Source organism: Rhododendron vialii, chromosome 4a, assembly GCF_030253575.1.
Source record: "Rhododendron vialii isolate Sample 1 chromosome 4a, ASM3025357v1".
Taxonomy (NCBI): domain Eukaryota; kingdom Viridiplantae; phylum Streptophyta; class Magnoliopsida; order Ericales; family Ericaceae; genus Rhododendron; species Rhododendron vialii.
Genome location: NC_080560.1, coordinates 12,494,794 through 12,516,566, shown reverse-complemented (window position 1 = coordinate 12,516,566; position 21,773 = coordinate 12,494,794). Strand labels below are relative to the sequence as shown.

The 21,773-nt window shown below is 37.6% G+C and overlaps 3 protein-coding genes across 3 annotated transcripts; 2 read left to right on the top strand and 1 right to left on the bottom strand.

Moving 5' to 3' along the window:
- Positions 1-5,518: 5,518 nt before the first annotated feature.
- LOC131323691 (uncharacterized) lies at positions 5,519-6,603 on the top strand. The gene is made up of 2 exons (XM_058355538.1): positions 5,519-6,224; positions 6,419-6,603. The coding sequence occupies exons 1-2, from the start codon at positions 5,519-5,521 to the stop codon at positions 6,601-6,603; spliced, it is 891 nt and encodes a 296-aa protein (XP_058211521.1).
- Positions 6,604-6,630: 27 nt separating this feature from the next.
- LOC131323690 (uncharacterized) lies at positions 6,631-7,932 on the top strand. Its single transcript, XM_058355537.1, has one exon. It carries the CDS (start codon positions 6,631-6,633, stop codon positions 7,930-7,932), a length of 1,302 nt encoding a protein of 433 aa, XP_058211520.1.
- Positions 7,933-9,175: 1,243 nt separating this feature from the next.
- Positions 9,176-15,744, bottom strand: LOC131324371 (anthocyanidin 3-O-glucosyltransferase 2-like). The gene is made up of 2 exons (XM_058356315.1): positions 14,707-15,744; positions 9,176-9,904 (listed from the first exon to the last, which is right to left on the bottom strand). Exons 1-2 carry the CDS (start codon positions 15,598-15,600, stop codon positions 9,305-9,307), a joined length of 1,494 nt encoding a protein of 497 aa, XP_058212298.1. The 5' UTR covers positions 15,601-15,744; the 3' UTR covers positions 9,176-9,304.
- Positions 15,745-21,773: the final 6,029 nt, after the last annotated feature.

Below are 21,773 nucleotides of genomic sequence, written 5' to 3'. Positions count from 1 at the left end.
AACCAACGCGTATCGATACGGTCCATAAGCCGTATCGATACGCAGAGCTTATCTCCAAAACTTCAGGCCAGCCTCCAAGACTTGGCACCTGACGGCTCCCAGCAACTTCCACAGCACCTTATTTTCATTCTCTAAAGTTAAGTAAAGACTACATTTTAAACCTTTCTTTTACCTTTTCTTTACTTTAATTTATCTAAAGTTAAGTAAAGACTACATTTTAAACCTTTCTTTTACCTTTTCTTTACTTTAATTTATTTAATGAAAATAAGAAAGTACCCCCAATTTGGAAACAATGGCATTACCAGAATTTCAAGATTCCAATTAAATCAAAATGTCAACCCCCCACTTTTAGTATAAAATGGAAATCTGTACATTTTTCGCAAGAGAAAATGGCTCAAAATATGACCTTGCTCTTCAAATAAAACCTTGTAACTTTGTAGTTACTCTTACAAAAATTCAAGGATCAATTACCGCCATTTTTAATCTCGAGAATCGATACTTTTTCTGAAAGTCATTTTTCCATACTTAAACAGATTTTAAGGGGCCGACAGGGTCTTCGGGTACTTGGAAGCACTTGGGCCATCCATGGCGTTGAAATGCGCCTTATTAGCACGTTTTACCTGAAAACACTAAAAACACACCTTACGTGCAATATCGTTATAAAAGCTAGATAAATGCAAGTTAAAGCAACATAAAACGGGACTAGTCGCACCAAATATCTACAATATTGGGTGCGCATCAGGCACCCGCGTGTTGCCCTCATGGCGTGTACGTGGCGCCCGCGTGCAACAAATTTTGCTCCTCTTGGAAATCAAATCCAAGACCTCACGTTCATACGAGCGCGCGAACCAGCTGAGCTAGCACAGCACTTGTGTAAAATGAAGCACTTACTAATATTTATACTATATTAACCAGACTTTTCTTAATCCAATTTTTAGTAACGGTTATTAAAAACCATCACTATAGTCCGGTTTATAATAACGGTTTTTGGAAACCGTCACTATAGTCTAGTTTTTAGTAATGGTTATTAAAAACCGTCACTATAGTCTTGTAATCTAGTATTGGTTGCGTGATAACCGTCTTTATAGTCCTGTTTGTTATACACCATCTATACCGACAGTTTTTCCAAGCGTTACTAAAAAAAACCGTTGGGAGATTCCAAATTTCTTGTAGTGTTTGAGTAAAAACCACCCAAAATACTACTCCACTCCTTACTTAAACTCATACCAAATTTGAGTTTTACTCAAATTTCTCACCAAATTTGATTTGAACAAAATCGTTACTCAAATTTTGAAGACTACCCCTCAAATTTACAACTATGTCATTTGAAACCTTTACTTCATATCAAATGCCCATTGGATTGCTACCCATTGGAGACTACCCACCAAATTTTGAAGACTACCCATTGAATTTTTTAATTTTTTTTTATCAGATGCCCATTGGATTGCTTCATATCAAATGAAGCTTTCACTCAATTTTTTACTCAAATATGAGTAAGGGGTGAAGATGCTCTAAAATCAGATTGATTCACTATTCCGCGTTTCATTGGCTCCCCAGTCAATCCGTTAACTCCTCACCACCACCAGTGTCGCCCACTGTCGATTCGTTCCCTCCAATGTTCCCATCTCCACGGCACCGATTCATCCCCACTGGCATCTCCAATAGATATGAACTTGTTAGAAACATTCAAGAGCAAATTAGTGAAGTTTTGGGAAGAAGAGCAATTGGCTTAGCTAGAACAAAGATTGAGAGGCTTCAAGTTCAGGTTACCAATAGGCTGAGTATTTTTGGTTCTCAAACAGAGCCCATTTCGGAATCTGGAGAAACGGGAATGGGAAATGTGCTTTTATGCAGTCATGTGGAAAGCTTCTTGTCTTTAAGAATGTAGTTTCAGAGGTTGGTGAAATTATGAATATTGCTAAAACAAGGATGACCGTGTGGATCGAATGAAATTCAACATTAGAAATGACGCAATGGAGGATTTCAAGAGGAATTTGGAAGGGATTAGAAGACTGTTGTGAAATAAACCATGTTACTGTGTTTTTCGTCAACAAACAAGGTGAGATATTTTTTTTTGCCATATTTTATAGTTAGCGGGAGTTAGTGAAATTAAAGTTAGTCAACAATGGGGCTCGGAGGCTATCCATAGCCCTGAAATCCCAAACCCTGCCCCTCCTGGAACTCGAACATTGGCCTCTACGAAAGAGGAACATGAGCAAACCATCTCACCATGCATAGTTTTTATGGGGCGTGAGTTCATTTCTCGATAAAAGGTTTATTTGATGAGGTTTCTCCATACTCTCTTCTTTAATCTTTCCTAGCAAGGCCCTTTACAAACAACCGACAATGAAAGTTTCTTATAGTGAATCACACTTACTCCACTTGTATAGGGACAAACACAAGTGGGGTCCCATGAGGGCATGGGCTCTCACACGATTTTGTAATATTATATTAATTTATTTAAATATTCAATTATTCCCAATAACTTTATGATGGTGTTTCAATAAAATTATTCTAGATTTTCTTTATGAGGATATTTATTTGATTTATTTTTTAAAATGCTAAATTGTCACACCGTCTTTTTGTGTAAACACATTCTCTCTACTAATTGTAAGATGAAGTTACATAAATACTCATCAATTTGTTATTTTAGCGGCAAAAAATGTACCCCCAATGTCCCCTTTTAAGAGTCTAACATTTCATTTTGAGCTATCCTTAATAAATGTTCATTTTGTAAAGTTGGTGGATAAAGTTGGTACATTTTCTTTTTTTTCTCTAAAAGTAGATTCTATTTTGAAAACTGTGGTGGGCCGAAATTTTCACGGCTCGGAAAGGTAAAAAGGGTCAGGGTCAGACCTGGCTTCCGCTATGCATATGATAAGCATCCAACAATACATATTCTTGGTGCTTAAGTCCTTAGTTTTATTGTATTTATATTTATAAAGTTAATGTTTTATGCGATATTGTACGTAAAGTAGGTTTTTGTATGTTTCAGGTAAATTCATATAAATAAGGCGCGTTTGAATGCCAAAAAATGCTCTGGGTGCGACCAAGTACTCAAGGCCATGTGCCACCCCGGTGTGGTGCCCAAAAAGTCATGAACAGATGGTTTGGAGGTTGTTTAGGTCGCCCAAGAGTCAAGGGAATTGAAGGAAATATGAGGGATTTTACCAAAACTATTCATTTTCTGACTAGCTGAGGGTAGAATCATCATATCTTTTGATGCCCAAATTATCTTGGATCCAAACAACTTGGGTTAGAAAGTAGACTCAATGAGCTTTTCAACGCTCCAAAGAACACCTAAATCCAAGTTCGGGAGTGTCTGGAGCTAGCCTGCAAAGTTGCCTAAAAATCTGTCAAGCAAAGCCGGTACTGGTACTGAGAAATTACCAGTACCGGTACCCACTGTCCAAAGAGCAGAAATCCAGCCCGTTGAAGCCTGGTACCGATACTGAGAATTAGTGCCGGTACCACTTGGAAAAATTTGTAAATTTTTGTTAACTTTTTCAACCTTCTATTTATGGAAAGTTTTCAATTTTGACAAGTTTTTTGGATATTTTTTGGGGCTTTTTGGTCCTTTGTAACCCATCTTTTAGGCCCTGTATATATGGGTGTATACCATTTATGGATAGGATGGCCATTTTTAGTTAGCTTTAGGCCTAAGTGTTTCTTTTTCTCTAGGAACTCCATAGTTTTAGCTTCAAGCTTTTCAAGTGTATTTCCTTAAGAATTCAAGTAAGTTTAGTTCGTTTATTGTTTTCTCGTTTATTAATGTTGTAGCTACAGACTTGACCCTTCTTAATATTAAGTTTATTTCCGTTTTTGTCGGTTGAATATTATGCCTCAATTTCTTGGCATGTTTAGTTCTTGTAAAATGGTTGAGTAGTCACTTAAGCTTGGTTGTGGGGTGACCTTTTCCCCATGACTTAATCGTTTTAATGGTTTAACTATGACTTGATCATGATTTTAGTAAGAAAAGGGCTTAATCTCTAATTTTCGGTCAAACCAAAGGGCTAATACCTTCTTTGATCGTGTGTTGGCCGGAGTTTTAACTTTCGTCTTGCACTCGGGGCCTGGAGCTTTTAACACACCCGGCGTTTGAGTTAAATATCTTCTAAATGAGATTAAGTCATTCCCGAGATAATACCAAAATTATGCTCGGCATTTAACGTTGAGTGCTTTGGGGTAAGATTGTCTACGTTTTGTCTTGGAGTTGTTAGAAAGAAACGGCAAAAACGGCTAAGTCATCAGGCAGTTTGAGCCCCTAGACCTTGCTGCTTGTTTTATTTAAGTTCAAACCTCATTTCTAGTCTTTTTACCATAGTTTTCCACTTTCTAAAGAAAAACCGACAGTTGGCCGTTTTAAATGCCGAAAACCTCACATAAAGCCTACAATCCGAACAAGCTAAATTCGAGCTCCCTGTGGATCATCTCGGTCTTACCGAGTTATTCTACAAACAACTAAAAGCCCTACACTTCGTGCTATTACATCTAGGAGTGCATCTTTCCGTCGTAAGCAGCATACGTCATCCCCCACACGTACCAGTTGTCTCAGTTCGTCTGTAACGTCATCATGAACCTCACGAAGGCATTCAATTGCTCTGTCGAACGTTCGCCAAGCCCTAGTGTCTTTGCCAAATGTACACCCACTTCGTAGTGTCTCCACCATTTGATCATTAGGCACACATGTAATACGCTCAACAGGTAAGGCTATCATTCGGCGGGGAAAGCTATCGTTTGGGAGACATATTTACGTTCGGGCATTTTTTCTCTTTAAGAGACAATGCTTGCCAGCTGATGCTCAGGAATCATCTAGAAGCTTCCATTGTTGACAGAAGGGATGTATCTGACGATTAAGGTGATATGTCTAACATTCGCATGTGCTCTCTGTTTACCTTGCACAACGCCGCTTATTTAATGACTCTGACGCCATTCAAGTAGTACTACGCAGGGGCGGTACTGTTAATGGGCTACAGTAGGCTGTAGACCAGGTGGATTTTGGAAAACAAAAAAAAAAAATTTGTAAAAAACATAGCCCATACAACTTTTAACCCATTTAGCCCAGCCCACCTTTTACAGCCTAACCTAATTGCGAGATAAAAACAAATAATGCACTGAAATATAGAAATATGTGATGTCGAAAGCAGACTTCATGGAAGCAACACACTGAATACTCGGTCGGGTCGGGAAAGCATACTTCATGGAAATATGAAACAACGCAATGAATACTCTATTACTCCGAATCGGACGAACTCGAAAGCAGAACAGAGTATTTGTCTCCTGACTCTCCTCGAAATCCATCCCATTCACTTGCGACGTTTAATATTTGTAAGTATTCACTTATTATGCAGAGCACTGGCTGGTGTGCTTAGATTTGCTCTTATGTTGTTAAATGCAGAGCACTGGCTGGTGTGCTTAATTTTTTACTGATTTAGTTGATGCAGAGCACTGGCTAATGTGCTTATATTGGTTTTAATTGTTGGTTCTTACAATGTTACTCTTTTAGGTTTAAATTATAATGGAACAACAACAAAAAAAGGGAGGAAAAACTCTTATGTCGTTCTTCAAACGAAGAGTGAATATATCAGAAAGTGATGCTCCTTCTCAGATCAATGTTGATACTTCAATTAACGATGAGCAACCTCCTCCTAAAATTCAAAGAGTTGAATTTGATGATACTTCTCTTGTACGGGAGCCGGGGTTACGTTTTCCGATATGGGAACATTCCGTTAATCAACATGATGAGATTAGACGAGCTTATATTAAAGCAGGGCCATATCAACCTAATTGTCTGGAGTTTCCACGATCCAAGTTTGGAATTCAATATCGTCGATTTCAATCCTCTTGGTTCAGCAAATTTCCTTGGTTAGAGTATTCCCCACAAAAAGATGCAGCATTTTGTTTTCCATGCTTCATTTTTGAAAAGAAGACAGCAAACCGTTCTACATTAACTGGTGCGGGGTTTACAAATTGGAAGGTTGTTTTCGATGCCTTTTCGATGCATGTAGGAGGTCCTAATTCACCACATTCCAATGCTGTGAATTATTGTGATGATTTAATGAATGTTGGTCGGCATATTGACAAAGTAATGAATGCACAATCTTCAGAAGACATTCAGAAAAATAGGGTGCGGCTTATGGCAACTATTGAGAGTATTCGATGGCTTACTTTGCAAGGATGTGCTCTTAGAGGCCATGATGAATCTGTTGATTCAAAAAACCGAGGTAATTTCATTGAATTGATAAAGTTTGAGGGAAAATTGGATGATAATATTGCGGATGTTGTCTTAGAAAACGCTCCAAAAAATGCAAAGTATACCTCACCATTGATTCAAAAGGAGATTTTGCATATTTTTGGTAACAAAGTGAGAAACAAGATTCGTGAGGAAGTTGGGATGCCAAATTTTGTATTCTGGTAGATGAAGCAAAGGATACATCTAATAGAGAGCAAATGGTAATTGTTTTGAGATTTGTTGATGTCCAAGGATTTTTACGGGAGCGTTTTTTTCATATTGTGCATGTTAAAGACACCACTGCATTAACTCTGAAGAAAGAGATATCTGATATCCTCACTCGTTACAATTTGGACATTCATAATATGTGAGGTCAAGGGTATGATGGTGCTAGCAATATGCGTGGTGCATGGAATGGATTACAAGCCTTATTTCTTAAAGATTGCCCGTATGCTTATTATATACATTGTTTTGCCCACCGCCTACAACTAGCATTAGTTGCTGCTGCTGAAACAGAGAGCTCTATCTGGTTGTTCTTTTCAAAATTGACTTCTATTGTCACTCTTGTTGATGCTTCTCCAAAACGACATACTGAGTTACAATCTGCCCAAGCCATTGAAATTGAACATATGTTAAATACCGGTGAACGTGAGACGGGTAGAGGGGCTAATCAGATTGGTACTTTGCATCGACCTGGAAAAACTCGTTGGAGCTCTAATTTTGATTCTATTTGGAGCTTGGTTGATATGTTTACTGCAACTATTAAAGTTCTTGAAATGATGTTTGAGAATGGATCCTCTAACTCTATACGTGGGGAAGCTAAAGGTGCTTTGCTTGCGATGAAGTCATTTGAGTTCATATTTATTTTGCATTTGATGCATAGAATTATGGGAATTACTGATTTGCTTTGTCGAGCCTTGCAACACAAATCTCTTAACATCATAAATGCCATGGACTTGGTCTCTACTACAAAAACACTCCTTCACACATTGAGAGAAGAAGGTTTTGACCTTCTTATGATGCATGTGAAATCAATTTGCACAGAGTACGACATTGACATGCCCGACATGAGTGCTCGTTACAAAACAGCTACTGGTCGTACTTGTCAGCAAAAGGATGTCCTCACAATTGAGCATCATTACCACATTGATATATTCAACGCCGCAATAGATTTTCAGTTGGCGGAGTTGAATGACAGATTCAACGAGGGGGTAGTGGAACTCCTTGTCCTTAGCTCGGCTTTAGAACCTAAGGATGGCTTTAAATCATTCAACGTTGATCATATTTGCACTCTTGTTGAGAAATTTTATCCTGATGATTTCACAAATCAAGAGAGACATTATTTGATATTACAGTTGGAACATTATAAGCTTGATGTACCTCGTCAACAGAAATTCCAGAATATGACCACCATTTCTGAATTATGTCAAGGATTAGTTGAGACAAAAAAGTCGGAGAGCTATCATTTGATCGAAAGGTTGATTCGCCTTGTTGCAACTCTTCTGGTTACCACGGCAACAGCGGAAAGAGCATTTTCAGCTATGAAGCATGTGAAAACTAATCTGCGCAACAAAATGGATGATGATTTTCTAGCGGATTCTATGATTATGTACATCGAAAGAGATCTTGTCCAAGACATCGACTCAGATTCGATAATAGATGATTTCTATTCTGTGAAACATCGTAGGGTACAACTTTAATAGTGTACGTTTTTTTGTACTTCACTTTTATATATTTTTGAACATTTACGTATTTATATATAAGTTTGCCTCTTTTTGGTTTATATATATGTAATTTGGATTAGCCCATGGTAAATTTAATTCCTGGTTCCGCCCTTGGTACTACGTGCGTGCAAGGCATGACCTACTTGTTCAACACTCCAAGGTTTGCCTATAAATAGTGGACTACCCCCCAGGTGGGGGGATCTTTTTCTTCATACTCTTTTTAAAAGTTCAAATTCACTCTTCCTCCATATATAACTTGTTCGTCGGAGCTTTTTTTCGGAGGTACACTCCCCTTCGATTTTCAGGTACACAGGTCACCGTTCCATCCCTCCACCGTTCAACAGAAGGAAGAAAATGGTTCAAAGTTGTTTCAGCCCCCCACAAAAAGTTAGTGGGGTAAAAGTTAAATAATGATGTCTTTATAGGGCAAATATGAAAAGTTCTAAATTTTAGAATGTAGTAATGATATCTTCATAAAAGTGGAATTTATGAAGTAGGATTGCTAAAAAGAGACGGAGAGAGTATTAATTAAAGAATTATAAACGTACGGATTAAATTTACTTATCAATTTGTGTACCCCAATTAATGCAAATTTCTGGATTGTCCCTTGAATATACGACGAACTTGCTTGGTTAGACTGCATGCAATGACAGGGTTTCCAACTAGTTAGTTTTCCACAGATGAGTTTTCTATAGAATTCTTGCATTTTGCTACTTGTGAGAGGGAGGACCTAAGCCAAATGCGGTATACAATTACAAAGCTATATGGTAGAAGAAAATCAAATACGCCATCTCATTACGCTTTAATTTTATCATGTAACTTCCACATTCTTATATCTGCATCCAACACAAGCGCACACACTTCTCAATACACTTGTGGCATTTTAGTTAAGCTAGAAGTTGTGGATCACTATTTTGAGTCAAATTGCTTTCACTAAACTATATGTAGACAATTTTTTATACTTTGGGCCTCGGAGGAAGAAAACGTGTAAGTGTTTTAGTTTAGTGAAAAAAAAACCTTAACTAAAGCTAATAAATTTTAGAGAAATATAATATGGTGGAAACAAGGCCTAAATTACTCACCCCCTCTACCCTCAACCAATTTACACTACATCTCTCGTCATCTTAAATTTCGAACTACACTTTTTATGACAACCATAAAACTCATTAATCTAGTAGTTCTCTGACATACACACCATCTCAATCTTTCCTTCTTCTTCTTCTTTTTTTTTTTAAAACTTGCATATAAAAGTATTAAATACCTACATTAAAATTAATACCAAAATAATAAACCAAATGTTACACCCAATAACATTTTCACTGAAGGAAAATACGGGGCATGGCATTAACTATGGGGAGTGTACGTTAATAATGACATCCTCAATAAAGTGTTGAATAGAATTATACGACGACCCTCCTTCCTTTATGGCAATCTTGCTCTTTTCGGTCATTTCCTTCACCTTTTGCTTGATTCCTTCAGTACTACTTTTATCCCCATTCTCCATCAATCTTCGTATCCCATTCTCTATCTCATCTGCTGTCACTAACTTAGGCTCAATACTATCATACTTCATATCTCTCTTGTAGTCCAACTTTATGTCAACGGCCAATCCCAATTCCCTTACCAGCTGAAACGCATTCATTTGTTGTTCGGCATACATCGGCCATGTGGCCACCGGCACACCGCACCACAAGCTCTCCAACGTAGAGTTCCATCCGCAGTGTGACACAAACCCTCCTACAGCCTTGTGGGACAACACTGCCACCTGTGGCGCCCAACCGATAACTTTCCCAATCCCTGCTGTACGTTCCAGGAATCCTTCTGGTAGCACTTGGTTCAAGTCTTGGTACTCACTCGGCATCTCTACTTTGCCCTTTGGCGGAGGCTGCCGGATAGACCACAAGAATCGATGCTTGCTTTGCTCTAGGGCCTCTGCTATCTCCCTCACCTGTAATGGCAGAACAAGAGTTTTTCTTGATGTTATTTATCAAAACTGAAATTCTTTTTTGTGCCAGATTTGTAGTTGGAAAAGTAAAGTGTAGGTTGGAAATTCAAGATAGACTTGAATGGGTCTTTGTTTAAAGGAAAAAAAAGGAATCATTGTTTAAAATTAACACTATCCTTTGCTTTGACATACTATATAGCTAGCACCCCCTTTTTAAATTAGAGTCCACTTTCACTATTATTAAACTTCCAAAAACAGTACTAACATTATTTATTTTTAAATTTACAAAAGTTATACATGCGGTATGGATCTTCTTTGATAAATTCAACTAGTTCTATTACACAAAATTTTTAAAATTATTTAAAATAAAATAAATTGTAAGATATAGGTGATTTGCTAATTGACACGTAGAGGTGTCAAATGTGTGCATGACACAGGCATGGTTTTAGATGGGCCTGACACGGGCATGGCATGGCATGGACACAGAAGTGGGCGAGCACGACACTAAAGTGAGCCAGACAAGCACGACAGGGAAGTGGGCCGAGCACGACACGACACAACATGGTTCTAGTTGGGCCCGGGGCACCAAAAAATAAATACTAATTTTAAATTTGTTAAATAAATTAACTCGCTATGTCAATAATTAAGGTAAAAACAAATTGACGCGCTATAGTATTAAATAAGTTGAATCGTTATGTGGCTAATATAAGGTAAAAATAGTAAACAAAGCATATTAAGGGGGTGTTTGGATCCCCACTTTTTCCATTTTCCACTTCTCCTTTTTGAGTTTTGGCTTTTTGGCAGGAGGAGGGAAAATGGGTTTTCCGGAAATGGGTTTTCCATTTTCAGGTTTCTAGAGCAAAATGTAGAAAGAGCTTTGGAGGAGCTTTTCCAATTTTCATTTTCCCGTTCTCTTCTCCTACCATGCCAAAAAGACTTATCTATCCTCTCCCTTTTGGGATTATTTCCACAAAGCCGTAGTTTTTGAACATTATCCTTTCAACTGTGATTTTCCTTCACATTCACACCATAAAAAGGGGGACACTTTTAATTCATGTACATAAGCAATTTCGGAAATTGATTAAAACATTATTTATATACACTATACACAATTATTAATAACCGGGGGCAACATAGTAAAAAACCAATTCATAATTCATTTTCATTCCATATCTCCTAAACATTACTCCTGCTGCAAAATGCATTCTGCACATGTCAGTCAAACGCTCTACCAAATACAAAATACATTTTGATCATAATCCCAAAAGCCAAAAAGACAAAAAGTTGAAAATGAAAAGCCAAAAAGTAGGCTCCCAAACACCCATTAACTTTGAAATTTAACCAAAACAAGCTTTTAAATTTTTTATACAATTAGGAATGTGTGTTTTTTGGGAAGATTTTTTTAGGATGAAAATCGGTTGGCGATGTGCCGGCATGGGCGCGGCACGACACGATTAAAAAACGGCACGGCACGACATGACATAATTAAGTAAACTGGCCGGCACAACATAACACAATTGAAAAATGACACGGCATGACATGACATCATTAAGTATATGGGCCGACATGACGCGATTAAAAAATGGCACGACAAGGGCATGATTAAGTAAATGGGCCAATACGGCATGACAAGAAACACATTTGGCATGAAGCTAAATGGGCCAAGCCGGGACGGCACGACCCGTTTGACACCTCTAGCAACACGCATGTTAAAAAATGACTCTCATTTAGGAATGATGGAGGGAGTATGTATTACTTTTCTTAGAATTTGGCTGGTTCCAAATCATTGGGGGACACATAATTTATACTCAACAGGGCTCGAATCACATCTATTTTAAAGAAATAAAAAAAAAAGTCTATAAGATAACTATTGCTACTTACTAGTTATGAGAAGAACACGAGATTGTGTATATATATATATACATAAGAATTGTAAGGTTTACGTGATCATGTATGAGTATTACATTGTGTTTTCTATTTTAAAAGAGTAATAATTATTCCATACTCTTAGGCACGACGTGGCGGTACCTAAATTATTTTCTACCTCATATTTGTGTGTGCTTCATACACATTGTGATGAAAATCACACAAATATGTGCCGAAGAAATTTTTTAGGAAACTACGCGCGTGGTGTTGCCACAAAGACATAATAATTTTCCATTTGAACCCCGCTTTTATAAATGGTCAAGTTATGCTTCAATCACTACAAGAAATTCAGGATCTCCCAACGGTTTTTCCGCAACGGTTGAAAAAACCGTCGCTATAGATGGTGTATAGTAATGGTTTACAAAACGATACTAGAAACAGGACTATAGCAACGGTTTTCGTGTGACCGTTAGTAGATTACAACACTATGGCAACGGTTTTCATTAACCGTTAGTAAAAACTAACCTATAGCAACGGTTTTCAATAACCGTTACTATAAGCTGGATTATAGCAACGGTTTTAAATAACCGTTACTATAAACTGGACTGTAGCAACGGTTTTCATTAACCGTTAGTAGAATTTTACACCACCAAAATCAATTTTCTTTCATGCGATCGATTTTCCAAACCCGAACTAACGATCGAGACCGTTGATTTTTTTTTCATGTTGATTAAATCGTTCTCGTAGAAATTTGGCTCGATCAAATTTAGAAAATTTCTTTATCGATACACAATTTCATTAATAAAATGAGTTTTTCTGTCCGATAAGTGTGTAGCGATACTCGATTAACTTCATTCTTGAACATACTTTAGCCCTTTGACCGTGAAACAATCATGATGATCGAGACCATTGCTTTTGTTAGGGGGCTATTTTTCCTAAATTTTTGTTGTGGTATTTTTTCCGGTATTGTTTATTTAACGTATTTTTTTAGCATTTTGTGGTAATTTTTGAAACTAATCTCATTTTGGGATTAATCATTCATCTTAATAAGAATAAAGAAAGTATAAAATTGTGGACCGAAGTTGAAAAAAATATCATATAAGATGACACTAAAGACAACAAATGTTAGTTGTTTGATAGTTTTTTGCCCATATTGATTTTTTATGCTTTTAATTACATTTTTATTTTATTTTTTAGACTCATCTCATAGAAATGACTTACCAATCAAAAAAAAAAAATTGTGAATCTAACAAAAATTTAGAAAAGGCAAAATTAATATTGAAAATAAATTAGGAAAACAGAGAGGTTTTTATTTTTATTTTTTATGTACATGGTGCAAGTCAATTTAATTGAAGATGAGTGAATAATGAAACTATTTTTCTCACACAAGATATCATTTTTTGTAAATGAATATTACAAAATAAAACACCTCCCAAAATTATTATCCTACTTTGCATCAATCTAAATAATTATAATTTCTGTTCAAAAAAAAAACAATTATAATTAAATATAGTATCATATATGATTACATGCATACAGTCTTTGTGCATTTATACCTAGGGGTGTATACGGTCCGGATTGGTCCGGTTCTCTAGAAAATCACTAACCGGACCATTTCCAACGGTTCTAGGAAATTGAGAACCAAAACCTAACCAATATATGCTTGGAACCTAACCAGAACCGAACCGAAAAATTGGTCCCGTTTTAATTCAGCTCCAGTTCTATCCAATTAGCATCCAAACACTTATTCACAAAACATAAACTCTTAAAATTTAAAATATCAAATAACTCATAAAATAATAATAGACTTTTTATTAAGAATCAAAACCCAATATGATTCACGAAATACTTGACACTCGACCGAAAAACATTGATGAAAACCACCAATAAAGTAGTCAAAACCACTTATGGAATAATTAAGTTCAGCGACATAAAACATTAATGACCAATTATATTTAAGACTAAAATTAACCTATATCATAAACTATAAAATATAGTAGCAAGTCTTGAAGTAAAGAACAGCAGCTCCAATGTCCAAAACATCACTTAAATCAGCAGTACTAACTTTTTCCATGTTCAAAAAGTAGACCAATCTCTACACATATATTTATTTTTATATAATTATATATATTAGTTTTAAACGGTCCGGTCTAATTCTAACCACGGTTCTTTAATTGAAAACCAGTAACTGAACCAAAATTAACGGTTCTTATTTTTTTGGAACCATAACCTGATCACAGAACTGCAGAACCGGACCAAATAGGATGGTTCGGTCCAGATCGGATCGGTTTTACGGTTCGGACGGTTTTCTTGAACACCCCTATTTATACCAATTTTAAAAGGTAATTATTGAACCTAATGAAAAAAATGATATTAGTAAGTGTTTGTATAATATAAACAGGATTTAAAAAAAAAGATTAAAAAAATCCGGTTAGTATAGTATAAATATTAAAAGGTGTATGATTTTACACAAGTTATGGGCTAGCCCAATTGGTTCGCGCGCGCGCGCACATACGCGAGGTCGGCGGTTCGATTCTCAGGAGGAACAAGATTATTTCGCCTGCCACGCAGGCTGACACGCGGGCGCCAGGGCGGCCCCACGCGGGGTGCCACGTTGGCTGCCACGTCACACAGTGGTTGCCTTTTAAAAAAATAAAAATTGCCATTAGCAACGGTTATATGGACCGTTAGTAAAAATAATAATAAAAATGAAAATTGCCTTTAGCAACGGTTTTATGAACCGTTAGTAAAAAAAAATCTGTACCAACGCTCGTCAAAACCGTTGCTATAGCTCTACAGCAACGGATATATTGCAACGGTTTGGCCAACGGTTCTCGAACCGTTGGTATAGCCTAAACAGGTCTCTACCAACGGTTTTTGGATTTTTTGGCGACACTTTCGACCGTTGTTATAGAACGATTTTCTTGTAGTGAATTTACCTGTTCGCCGTCGAAGCTTCCCATGCTCCCGAAGCACAAGAACACCACCGACGACGGAGGCTGATCATCCAACCACTTCATGATCTGGATCACCTCCTCCTCCTCCTCTTTTTCGTCCTTCACGAGGTGGAGTACGGGTCCCACCGGGTAGATCGGCGGGACCATATCATCGTTGGCGAGGCGCTTGACCGCATAGGATTCCAGCTCTTCAAATGTATTGACCATAATGCCCTTTGTTTCTCTCAACCTCTTGGCAACACCCAACATAAATGTGGACCCCCCTTCCTTGTGCAGCACTATAGAAGGCAACGCCTTTGCCGGCACTGGGTTCACAAAAACCGGTACTTCCAACTCGGCGTCCGAGTCCTTCAACTCAGTAACGTCCCAGTTGCTGTCCTGGGTTAGGGTATCGAGGTGGAGCAAGAAGCCGAGAAAGGCATAGCTGGAGGTGAAGAAAGCGTAGGTGGGGAGCCCGAACTCGGCCGCCACGTCCATCATCGGGGTGCAGAACATGTCGACGACGAACCCGGCGAGTGGACTCGACCCGGTCGAGTTCATCATCTTTGTTACGTGATCTCTCACGTGCTGCTTATTCATGTTGACAAACTCCCACATGAAGTAGCCGGGGCTCTTGGACCGGAGCTCCGCGACCGCCGCCCCGTCGTCTTGGGCGAGGTGGACGAACTTTAACCTATCCTCCGCCGCCTTTTGTAACAGCGATTGGGTGGTTGAGATGACTTTTAATTTATCAAATGGGGTTTTCATTATGAGGACCGTGATTGACAGACGGTGGTCTCGGCAGATGAGTTGCTTGGCCATCTCCACCGTGGACACCAGGTGACCCATCCCAGGGGCAGGGATAAACACCAGCTCCGCCGCCGCCGCCTTCTTCATTTCGATCACGGTGTTTATTATACTCCAACTGGGACGAGTGTTATTGTTGTTCTTTGATGAGATGGAGTGAGGGTACTTTTGTTTGAATGGTTAACTTATAGACGTCCAAGAAATTGTAGATCAGAAGAAAATTGGGGTCTTTGCCATTGGACTAGGGGTCTTTCTGGCAATTGATGTCATGGCTTTGCTGGCAGTATACAAAAGTAGGCTTAATTTCTTATCTCATATGTTCTAGAATGATTAGTGGGAGAAAAACTTATTCACAACTCCTGTGAATAAGAAATTTGCAGCCACCGAATACACTTTCCGTCACCTCACAGCCAGCTGATTATCTTTGTATTAAAAAAATCAAAAATGCTATACATATATACACGAAAAGGGGTGCTCCGATCAAGCACCCTACACACCTCGGATGACGTTGATTCCCGCGTGAGGCCCCTCGGTTTTTTTTTTTAGAATTTTTGGACGGCTCGGATCGGCCGTCCGGTGGCCGGAGACGGCCCGCCGGCGGCCGTCGGTCCGAATTCGGTCCCCAATTCGGTCCCTGTAGCAACACTCTAAAAAAATGTCCTCTCAAATGTTACCATGGTTTAATTCGTTTTTTTAATAAATTAATCAGAATGATAAATTACCCCTTTAACTCCGGCAATTTTTTAAGAGCATGCACACCAATAAATAGATAAATTACCCTATAAATAGTGCATATTTTTTATTTAGCTATTAACTTTTTTTTTCATAACTACACCAACAATACTATGTATTTTATTTAACACCAATTAAAATGTTCATTTTTTCTCTTTTTAATTTTTTATACTATTTATGTATTAAAAATGGATAGTAATTTTGCCAGTCCCCTTTTCTCTAACGGCATTCCCCTTTGTCTCCTTATTAGGTGATTTGTTTTGTGAGAGAAGTGGAGTGCCATTAGAGTAAAGGGGAGTGGCAAAATCAATTCTCTAAAAAATATGGTAAAATGGTCATTTTATGCTAAAGGGTCATAATTAATTTTTGTCTCTATGACTCTCATAACTAAGTATAGATCTGCTCTTTATCTGAGACATTGTAGAGCAGATACTTGATTATGAGACTCATAGAGACAAAAAATAATTATAATCCTTTAGGATAAAATGATCAAAAAAATAATATATTCGCATCGGTTCAAACGGATTGAAAATTTGAGCAGGTAATTTTTTTAGACTGTTTATATATTAAAAAAATGATTAAAAAATTAAGTGATCCAATTTTCAATCCGTTTAAACTGGTGTGAATATCTTCTTTTTTTAATCATTTTATCATAAAGGGTAAAAATTAATTCTGATCCTTTAGAATAATATTCTCCTCCTAAATAATAAGAACCGGTGTGAGGGATGCCATTTTCCAATTGGGACAATTTTGCCCTTTGATTTCGTCCATTTTACCAATTGCCCAAGGCATGCTATTTTCCAATAATGCCCCTCCCCGCCTACAGGATCACCTCTGGCCCAATGCCCCTCCCCGCCTCCACGATCACCTTTGGTCCAAGACCACCCAAAACGCCCTCCTCTCCTCTCCTCCTCCACGGCTCCACGACCTTTCTCTCCCCACACCACCGAACTCTACCACCCGTCACCTCCTTCTCTCGGCCTCACCACCGTCTCCTCTGTCCTTCAGCTCTCCACCGAACCGCCACCACCGCACCCAACTCGAAACCCCACCACCACAACTCCCTCACTCCGTCAGGGTGTTTACCCGACGCCACCACTACCGCACCCACCTCGAAACCCCACCACTGCAGCTCCCTCACTCCATCAGCGTTTTTAAAAAAAAGACAAACAGCCACGTACATTGGGTTTTACACCCACGCCGCCGTCGCGGGCCCCGCCAGAGTGCCGCCGAACGCCGCCTCGAGATTTCGGAACCACCACAGCGATCTACGAACACCGTGCAACACTTACCCAAGCTTAGAATCACATTTGAGGTAGTTTTTCGGAAACCCGAAACCTTAATCTCCATTTTAATGGAAATAGTACCAAAACTTAATTTTTGATGTAGATGGTGACCTGAATTTAATTTATTAATTAATGTTTAGTCCTATTTTCATTAACTTTTAGTTCTATTTGTATTGAAAAGTTCTTGGCAGGCCCTGCATTAAATTGGATGGTTTAGTTCTTTCGTAAATGATAAGTTATGGTGGATTGTGGTATTGAAATTCATGTATAGGTGTAGAATTATGCGATTAGTAAATTTATCAGAATAATCATAGTTTGTGTAGTAATTATTTAATAATTAAATACGTAAGGATTTGGATTTAAAATGTAAATGATGAGATATTTATCGGAATAATCGTAGTTTTTGTTCATCCATTTTACGAGTAGGATTTGGATACCATATAGAATTGCTTAAGATGACCTATTTGGCAATATTTATTGCATCAGAAAGATGGACTCAATGTTAGATCACATGTGAAACACGCAACGAATTCAGAAAATATTTTTCCCAAGGGCTAATGTAAGGTATTACTTCTGATTTGGCCAACAAGAAAAAAAACTTCACTTTCGAATTATTGCCTACCAAATAAACATTTATGTCATCACAATTGCAGTCCATCCATGTGTGAGCAGATTAGTTGGGGTATTGTATGCTATGTTGTTTGTCATGTTCTACTTCGCTCCACCTCGTTCATTTACATGTTGAGTATTTCATATTTGAGAATAGGTCTAATGGGGTAAAATTTTAAGATAATTTTTGGTGAAAGGGCTCCATTGGATAGTACAAATGCTCAGCATAATCATAGTCCTAAAGAGCTTCTTTAATACTAACTCATTTAGGGCTCGACTTTGAAATGTTAAATTTTAGCAAAGATAATTGCATGACAGTGCAAAATTCGACTTGCATACAAGTTTAAGTATGTGAATGCAATTGCTACTTACGTTAAAATTATTACCATTGTGCAAGGCATTAGTGCTAGATTGAAATTGTTTTTTTTAAAGCTTAAACATGGTTGGTTAAGGCAGGAGGACAAGAAACGCATCCAGGGTTTGATGATTGTATTGTTTTACTCATAAATAGAGCACATGAAAATGGATTCTTTTGGAGCTACAGACGCATCAATGTTTCTCAGGACAAAGAGCAGATGAAGAGCTTGCAGGAGAGGAAAGAGTGGTTTAATATGACTACTGCTATTTATGACTACTGCAAGCTTTACTGGTGTTATGCTCCTTCAACGTCTATAAATAAACTACACTCTGTGGTCTGTATGTAAATCATCTAATGCTTTTGCTGCTTTCATCAATCTATGTAATATATCTTCCTAGCTATTTTCATACTCTTTTATTGCTTTCAGCTCTAAAATTACAAACAAGATATATCTAACCTAAATCAAAACTTGTTCCCTTCGACGGTCATGCATTCGTGCTGTGCACGAAGGTGCACCTAGTGATCATAAAAATAAGATTTTTGTACTGATTCAAATGGATTGAAAATTGAAACACTTAATTTTTTCATCATATTTTTTAATGTATAAAAGTTATGAAAAAATTAAGACTTTGTTGTTGACCACAGTTAAGTTTAGAGGAGTTTGATTCGGTGTGTCACATAGCCTTTTTTGTTCCACATGTAGACAGGGACTATTTGGCTGATCAAGTGTTCAAAAAGCATTGGGGGCTACAATTTTCTTATTCATGAAGGAGCCGTGAATAAGTTTATCTCGATTAGTATATTGTGTCGAGAGATTATTCAGTGCCCTGGGCAGAACATGTGGTGCTCAACCACTCTACAAGCAAATGTGTGGTAGAGTGGGGTTGGGGCACCACATGTCCTTCCCGAGATGCAATGAGTCCTCTTTTTTCTATTCTAGTGATTTGTATTTGGTATTTATTGATCAGTTAAGAAGTTTTGGAACACAATATACAACAAATTTTCAAACACAATTTGTCAAAAACTATTTAATTTAAGCAAGCTAATGAAACAAACGGTCGGTTTTGAACACGTGTCTGGAGTTATATTTTGAAATTGTGCTTGTAGTAATGTTTTCATTCAATTAATATTCAGAGCGCTATGTTCATTGTGTGATACTTTCGAATCTTCAATGAATCACAATTCAACCGCTATAACTTGATGATTACATGCACACTTTTGTAAAATGAGCAGAATAGAGAAAGACCTAGCAAGTACCAACAAATCAACACGATGTCTTAATCAAATATATTGGACAGTTAAGAGTACCATCATACTGTAGACACTAAAATTTTGACGTGACTTAATTGCTATTCAATTAGTTGAGATAAATAAATTATCTTGATTAATTAAAGACAAATGTTGGTCTAAGTTTTCAAATATATATTAGGTCTATCAAATTTGTGGACTTAGTCCAATTGAGATATGATGAAAATCAAAACAAATTGGGCTAATTTAAGTAGCCAAATGAATCGAGGAATTGGGCTAGCGCAATATATGGGCCTCTTAATTTAATCCTGAAAGAAGAGTTAAAAAATAAATAAAGTGATTCTTTCTCTATTGATTTAAACTCATTTTCTTAAAGAAGAGTCAAATATTTCCTTATATATAGGAAATGAAATCAAATTAAATCAAGCAAGATATTCCTTTAAGATCTTGTCATACTTTACTTGATTTCCTCTCATGAGCATATAAATAGAAGCTCATATGAGGAGAAGAGGACCTTTGACAGAACATTCTACAAGAGCTCTCAAGCATCTTCAAGAATTCAATCACTCCCCAACCTTTGGTTTAACACTCTTTGTAGAATCCCACATCGCCTATATGTAGGAAGAGAATTCCATATATAAGAGATTGCAAGTAGTTGTTGTATAACTTGAGGTTAACTTTTTGAGCCACGTGGTTAAGCTAAGAGTTAAGCAGCTCAGTTAGAGTGGGTCGTTATACGTTGTATCAGAGTTTGCACCAACTGGAAGTGTGGGCGGGGCCTACAAAGAGATGTGCTTGGGTGGGCCCGACAAGTGAGGAGCTTGTCGTGTTTGGGCGGGTCCCACATTAGACGAGCTTGAGGAGCTTGATGTGCTTAGGCGGAACTTGTCCCACATCGCTTGGTGGGTGGAAGTGATGGACCATGTGGTGCAACGGGGACGTTGCAGTCAAGTGGAGGAGATTGTGAGACCCCAACTCTTAGTCCCACATTGGTGGGTTAAGGGAATTTGTTGTGGTATATAAGTAAAGGCCGACCAGCTATATCACTTGAGGTTGATTTTTGAGCCACGTGGTTAGACTAAGAATTAAGCAGGTCAGCTGGCGCGGATGATTACATTCTTGCACAAGCTACTAGCAGATCATCAAGCACTAAACTAGTGTGCCAAATCTTCTATGAGTTCTACAACAATTACGCCACAAGCTACTAGCAGATCATCAAGCACTAAACCAGTGTGCCAAATCTTCTATGAGTTTTACAACAATTACGCTCTATATCTCAAGACTCACAGAGCTTTCAAGTTCAATCTCTTCCTTCAGAGGTTTAATGACATTTGGTCGACATCAAGCGATTCAAGCCCTCGACCGAACTCACTTTCTTCAAGTTTCTTTACAGAAGAGTTGAAGAAATCATAAACCATTCAATCCTACAATAAGCTTCTACAACCGTTCGATTGCGACTTCATTGGAGATAAAATAAGAGGAATTTGTTCTTTTTTTTGTTATAGAGTATTGTAACCTTATTTAATTCAAATTAATAAAAAATATTATTTTGTGCATCATTTTTGTCTTCTTTATTGCAGAACTCGAATTTGTGTGCTACACTTATGTACCATATAATACGGCTTACGTTCAACACGATGTCTCTTTTACCAGTAACGTCAACCCTTAAGCTTGGTTAACACATTTTGTTCATTTTAAAAAACCCTAAAAGATTTTTTGGAAAAAGGCTGCTAAATGCATGACACTTTTGTTTCTTTGTTAAAAGCTCATTTAAAGATCTGTTAACTGAAATAGTAAGTATTTATTTGAAACTTATATTTTAAATTAAAGATGATATATTGTGAGAGAAGACCTATCTCGTAAGGCAAGAAATAAATACTTAAAAATTAAGAATCTTAGCGGAACAGACCCTAATTAATAGAACATGGAACATTTTTTAAAACCTCGTTACCTTCTCAAACTATGAACCTTACAATAGCAAGTGGAGTGGAGTGGAGTTGGTACTTCTCTTATACTTTTATGTATATTGG

What these genes read in the sequence shown, in the direction of transcription:
- LOC131323691 (XM_058355538.1), top strand. Translation starts at nt 5,519, where the DNA reads ATGGAACAACAACAAAAAAAGGGAGGAAAAACTCTTATGTCGTTCTTC. An exon ending in TGTTGATTCAAAAAACCGAG is followed by an intron (nt 6,225 to 6,418) that starts GTAATTTCATTG and finishes GTATTCTGGTAG; the next exon opens with ATGAAGCAAAGGATACATCT.
- LOC131323690 (XM_058355537.1), top strand. Translation starts at nt 6,631, where the DNA reads ATGCGTGGTGCATGGAATGGATTACAAGCCTTATTTCTTAAAGATTGC.
- LOC131324371 (XM_058356315.1), bottom strand. Translation starts at nt 15,600, where the DNA reads ATGAAGAAGGCGGCGGCGGCGGAGCTGGTGTTTATCCCTGCCCCTGGG. An exon ending in GAAGCTTCGACGGCGAACAG is followed by an intron (nt 9,905 to 14,706) that starts GTAAATTCACTA and finishes CTGCCATTACAG; the next exon opens with GTGAGGGAGATAGCAGAGGC.